This window comes from Culex quinquefasciatus, chromosome 2 (genome assembly GCF_015732765.1).
Source record: "Culex quinquefasciatus strain JHB chromosome 2, VPISU_Cqui_1.0_pri_paternal, whole genome shotgun sequence".
Lineage (NCBI taxonomy): Eukaryota > Metazoa > Arthropoda > Insecta > Diptera > Culicidae > Culex > Culex quinquefasciatus.
In genome coordinates this window covers 164,573,370-164,579,369 of record NC_051862.1, presented here as the reverse complement: position 1 = coordinate 164,579,369, position 6,000 = coordinate 164,573,370, and the positions used below count along the sequence as shown (strand labels likewise).

At 39.2% G+C, this 6,000-nt stretch overlaps 2 protein-coding genes across 2 annotated transcripts in view; both read right to left on the bottom strand.

Moving 5' to 3' along the window:
- LOC6038065 (ATP-binding cassette sub-family C member Sur) overlaps window positions 1-6,000 on the bottom strand; it is a 173,177-nt gene that overhangs the window by 41,420 nt on the left and 125,757 nt on the right. Inside the window, exons 14-17 of the mRNA XM_038250893.1 lie at window positions 5,178-5,344; window positions 3,909-4,463; window positions 1,813-2,186; window positions 1,710-1,768 (exon numbers count right to left, since the gene is read on the bottom strand). Of these exons, the coding sequence (XP_038106821.1) occupies window positions 1,710-1,768; window positions 1,813-2,186; window positions 3,909-4,463; window positions 5,178-5,344 (1,155 nt within the window). The remainder of the gene's footprint in view (window positions 1-1,709; window positions 1,769-1,812; window positions 2,187-3,908; window positions 4,464-5,177; window positions 5,345-6,000) is intronic.
- On the bottom strand, window positions 3,597-4,609 carry LOC119766720 (fibrinogen C domain-containing protein 1-like). Its single transcript, XM_038252130.1, has 3 exons — window positions 4,524-4,609; window positions 3,909-4,463; window positions 3,597-3,853 (listed from the first exon to the last, which is right to left on the bottom strand). Exons 1-3 carry the CDS (start codon window positions 4,598-4,600, stop codon window positions 3,727-3,729), a joined length of 759 nt encoding a protein of 252 aa, XP_038108058.1. The 5' UTR covers window positions 4,601-4,609; the 3' UTR covers window positions 3,597-3,726.

Genomic DNA, 6,000 nt, shown 5'->3' with positions numbered 1-6,000 from the left:
GACAAATTTGTTGGGATGGTCAACAATCGTCTAGAATAATCTCTCTCTCTCTCTCTCTCTCTCTCTCTCTCTCTCTCTCTCTCACGTTTGAATTTTGAATACCCATTCCAATCGAAGGCTGAAGAAAACCGAGCGAGAAGCAAAGGCAAATAAAGAACAAAGGGTGGCCACTAGCGTGGTTCACGTTTCTATGAAAATGACAAAAGTTGTTATTTTGTCTTGCATCAACCGGAATTTCGTTCTTTTATGTCCCCAGAAGCACTCCTGAAAATTTGAGCCCATTTGGTAAGGTCTAGGAGCTCCAGTTTTAATTTGAAATTTATATGGGATTTTGATTTATTTTCCATGGGAAACTATCTTTTTTTACATTGTATTAGGATTTTTTTTTTATAAATCGATGAAATTACTACCATCCATCTAAAAGTATCTGTATCTTTAAAGGGTCACTTCCTAGCATGTTGGTATGTTCTACAAAGTTGTTCCCCAGTTCAAAACCTATCTCCTCTTATAAGAATCAAGTCATTTCATCGATTTATTAAAAAAAAAATCCTAATACAATGTAAAAAAAGATAGTTTCCCATGGAAAATAAATCAAAATCCCATATAAATTTCAAATTAAAACTGGAGCTCCTAGACCTTACCAAATGGGCTCAAATTTTCAGGAGTGCTTCTGGGGACATAAAAGAACGAAATTCCGGTTGATGCAAGACAAAATAACAACTTTTGTCTTTTTCATAGAAACGTGAACCACGCTAGTGGCCACCAACACCATCAACATGCTGGTGCAGCACCTGTTGGAGTGAGCAACTTTTCGTGAGCGTTCGCTTAAAATTTCATCAATTTTGGCAACACTAAGCAGATCCAAAAGAGCGCTGGAAGAAAAAAAGAACTAAGCTGAAAATAGAAAATTGGGCGTGGCCCAATGCACTCGACTGATTAGAATGCATTTTTGAAATATTTTTTTTAAATACTTGTAAAAGGAATAGCATAACTTTCACTAAAAGTGAAAATAAACTGAAATGTTCACAAAAAGTTGCTCTACTCGTTGGTGTACTTGGTTTTAGTGAATTTCAAGGAACAATCCAGATTATCCAGCATCATTCAAACACGACCGCTTATTAGGCTTAAAATGGGCATATTTTCCCTATTTCATAGAACAAATCGTCAGTTTTTGATTTCTGTATTTTTTCATAAAGCAAAATTTTAAAATTGGGCTTCGTCATGCACACGGGATATGTCTTGAGAGTCGTCACCCCAAATTTTAGCCAATTTGGTCCATCCTATCTCGAGATATCGTGGCACCCGCAAATCAACTCGGTGTTTTGAGAAAAATGCTCAGAAAGTTTGACGCACGGCAAAATCGTCTCTAACTCAGTTTAATCATATAATATCTTCATGAAAATTTCAGGACTGATTGAAAATCATCTTTTTAGTGGATTCAATAAATTTTTTGTGATATGAAATTTTGTAATTTTCAACATGTATGTAACCCCGTAATGCAATAGTGGTGGTAATTTTTTAAGTGAATCAGTACAAAGAACCGGAAGCGTAAGGTATGCGTTTGCTTTTTATATTTGCTATCTTATCTAGGAAGATGACTGAGCTCTTGAAGATTGTACAGTGATATTGTATATAAAGTTGAGATTTTAAGCAACGATACTTCATTCATTCATCATGGCAAAGTTTAAGAAATTGGTGGCCTTGCTCACCGTTTTATTCAACGCACAGTGCTCGCTTGCGGAAATTAGGTTTGTGACAGTCGAAGAATCTGGAACCGAAGAAAAACTAGCAAATGATCAGTTTCGATCTTACAAACAGCAACTCTGGAATTTTTCAACTGCCACAGTCCTGCGCCGAAGCTCGAGATCTTCCTTCCGGAGTACAGCTGATCCATCCCCAACCCGGCTTTGGTGAGCCGTTTGGTGTGTACTGCGATTAGGACTACGAAGGTGGTGGCTGGACCGTGATTCAGAATCGTTACGATGGATCGGTTTACTTCTACCAAGCAGTACGAGGATGGGTTTGGCAGCATGGAGGGCGAGTTTTGGCTAGGGTTGAAGAAGATCCACGAGCTGACGTATTCGAAAAAGTACGAGCTGTTGGTGTTGCTGGACGACTGGGAAGGTAACAGGGCAGTGGCAAAGTATAGCCGGTTTTTGGTGGCAGGTCCCGAGGAGAAGTACACGCTGAAAAGTGGGAAGCTATACGGGAACGGCGGGAGATTCGCTTAGTGGACAGGTTGGGATGAAGTTTTCTACGTTGGACGCAAAAAATGACGTTTACAAAACTGGAAATTGCGCCGTCCAATTTGAAGGAGCATGGTGGTACTCGGCATGTCACGGAGCGTAAATAGTTTGCTTGCAGTTGAGTGTTAAATAGAACTCATGATTGCATCTTTATATTTTAGAAACCTCAACGGGCTTTACATGAAAGGAGCAGTCACGACATATGCCAATATGATGTGCTGGAAAACTTTTAAAGGATACAATTATGGTCTCAGAAGATCTCGCATGCTGATTCGACCTGTGGATTGAGGCTGAATTACGTTGCGCGTTGTTCAAGCATGAATCTGTTATTTGGAATAGAATAAAATAGTTTTAATACAGAACTTAACTTCCCTCAACAATAAATGTCTATAACAAACAATGAATATATCAGTTTTAAAGTAATGAGTATCTATGACGGTCAGAGAAGGTGAGATTTTGAACGAATTATCGTTATGCTTTAGGAAATAAAGATTTTTGAAGTAATCATCACAGCATTCTGAACTGTACGAAATACTTCCGAACGCAGTTATATTGATGAGGACTTTTCTGAAAAAATAGGTACATGGAAAACAATTGGTCGGTTTTTGATTTTACCTTTTTCACAAAAATAAACTTTCCAAAACCCAAAAAGAGACGAAAATCGCAAGTTTTGAGCCATAGAGTAGTATGGACAAAAATTTTGCCATCAAGTTTTGACTTTTTTGATTAAAAAGTTATTGAAAGAGTTTTTTTTTTAAATTGGAGGAGCACTTCGGGAAAACTGACAATTGCATTCAGTTGCTGAGAGATATTACGTTTTTATGGTGGAAAGTTCAACTTTACAAGCCATTTCTACAATATATTGATTTAGAGCTCAGTAGGCATTGAAATTTGATTGTTATTTTTTTTTACGTACGACTATATCTCTACACTCAAATCCCGATGGTTTGATACCGACTGTTGTCAAACGAACGGGGTCACTTTTTAGTTTGACACCCCTTTTGCACAGAGTTCACACACACTACCAAACGTTTCTTTTGATAGTGTGCGTGAGCGCCGTGTAAAAAGTGACAGTTCGTCACTTTCCTCAAATTTGCTCACATAAATGTTGACTTGTTGTACGGTTTTCTCTTAGGAGAAAACAGCCCAGATGCCTAATACGAGCAGATTTGGTGAAGCGACCTTCATGTCGGAAGGACTGTGCAGACTTAACTCGAGGGGAAGTATGAAGTTTGGGGTGAATTTTTCATACATTTTTAGACAGAGCCGAATGGTTTTTCTCCAAAGTTTGTATGATTCTGGGGACCTCAAATTTTATACTTCCCTTCGAGTTGAGCCTGCGATGAAGTTTTGTTGGTCGGTGTAAAATACGTTTATTTCACTTTAGCAGTTTGGACCTCATGCCTCAAATTCCCGTTACAGTATTTCATATTGGAATTCCATATAAACTGCAGTTATGTTATTTTGCGCTGAGTAAAAACTATTTGACAGCTCTGATCATCATTCTTGAGGTTTTAAGCCCATAATAATATCCTTTGAACGACTTCCAGCACATCATTACAGCAAAATCCGGAACTGTTCCTTTCATATAAGCCCCATTAAGGTTGCTAAAAAGTAAGGAAATTAAATCATATTCACATGATTTTTCACATCAGTAATTACCTTTGGTGACACACCGCATACCACCACGCCCCTTGATACATAACGGCACAGGATCCATCTTCATGCGTGTCGTTATCCACATCCAAGGTGGAAAACTTCATTCCAACCTGAACACTCAGCGAATCTCCCGCCGTCCCGGAGTAATTCCCAACACTTTTCAGCGTATAATTCTCCTCGGGACCTGCCAGCGAAAATCGACTATATCTTGCAACCGCCCGGTAACCTTCCCAATCGTCCATCAGTACCACCAACTCGTACTTTTTCGAATACGTCAACTCGTGGATCTTCTTCAACCCCAGCCAAAACTCGCCCTCCATGCTGCCAAACCCATCCTCGTACTGCTTCCAACCCCGGTAGAAGTTGACCGATCCATCGAAGCGATTCTGAATCACGGTCCAGCCACCACCTTCGTAGTCCTGATCGCAGTACACCCCAAACGGTTCACCAAAACCCGGTTGAGGTTGGATGATCTGGATTCCAGAGTGACGATCACGAGAATCGACACAGCACTGCGGCAGGTTGAAATACTTGGCCTTAGTATCGGTCAGGTTGTTACTGAAATGTTTTTGTATAGAGTCATTTTAGTTGTTTGAAACGTTTTTTCTTGACACAAACCTGCATTCTCCGAATGCAACTTGAACTACTGTCAAAAGAACGAACAGTACCAGCAACAATGTCTTTAACTGTGCCATTTTTAATGAATGAAACTGTGTTTCTATGAGTGAGAAATTTATATACAATTTAAGTATCCAATCTTCAAGTACCTCTTACGATAAGATAAGGCGAATCAAAAGCTAAGACCATTCTCGTGTTTCCGGTGTTCCGCTTAATTAAAGTGATTCACATATCTTTATTGTAAGAACAGTAAGTAGTAACTTTCTTTGTACGAAATCAAGAGTTCCTGAACGATTTCATAGCTGAAATTGTTTATGTAAAATACATTTTAAACTTAACAATAAAAAAATCAAGTAATGTGATCGGCTATTGTTTTCGAAATGAGAAAATAAAGCAGTCGAAACATTTCTAAATAAACAAATAAAAACTTAATAATTTTACTCAAAATCACGTTATTCCATTTCAAAGTTAAGTGTCTGTAGGTCAGTCTTCAGCCCAAAATCTCACATCCATTAATCTCAGACAACACAGTTTATGTCACCAAATCGTACTCCTCAATCAACAACAGCAAGGGAACGCCCATAAGCTACGAATACATAAAATTGCCAACAATCCGAATTCCACCGCATACGTACGTCGTGGACAACCCCCAACCCGAGCATCATTGCTCGGCCATAACTTACATTATCGGCCCGGAAGGCCAGCTGCAGCCGCTGGGTCACGACGATGACCGTGCGCTTCTGGCGGGCCAACATCCGCCGGATGCCGTGGTCGAAGACGAACCGGGCCACTTCGTTGTCCAGCGAGGACAGCGGATCGTCCTGTAAACATGCGATTGGAGAATGAGCATCACCAGCACCACCCCCCACCCCAACAGAAGAAGAGTTATTGCTTGCTAATCTAATCTGTTGATCGTTGTGAGTGTGTGTTTGTATGTGTGTGCGAAGTGTTTATGTTTGACATCTTGGGTATGCTCTCTTGTCGCAAATGGCATTTAGTTAAAAAAAAGATTAATTAAAATAAGTCTTCCTTTTGTACTCTGTCCCCAACTTCTTGTGACTATTTTTCCGTGAAACTGTTTTAAGAGAAAATTGTGATTCCTGGCCACGAATCCAATGTCCACTTTTTGATATCTTGTGACGGTGGAGCGATGTGACCTCTTCAATTTTCTGGATTTTTAATAAGACACCCGACTCTTTCCGATATCAATGAAACTTTGTGGGCACTACGCTTATTTAAGCCATTTGTGTGTATAATGAGCCAGTGCTCTCGAGAATTACATTTTTAAAGGACGTAAGCTGTTTAGATAATTTTGTAATTCGTAATTTTAAATATTCCTGTATTTCGTAGACATCGAATCGTATTAAGAAGTGGTCAAAGACAAATTTGTAGGAAATTGGACGGGCCTTCGCTGAAAAAAAACATTCCGCTCATACGAGTTTTTTTTTTTTTTCATTTTTAAGATTACCATTGTTCA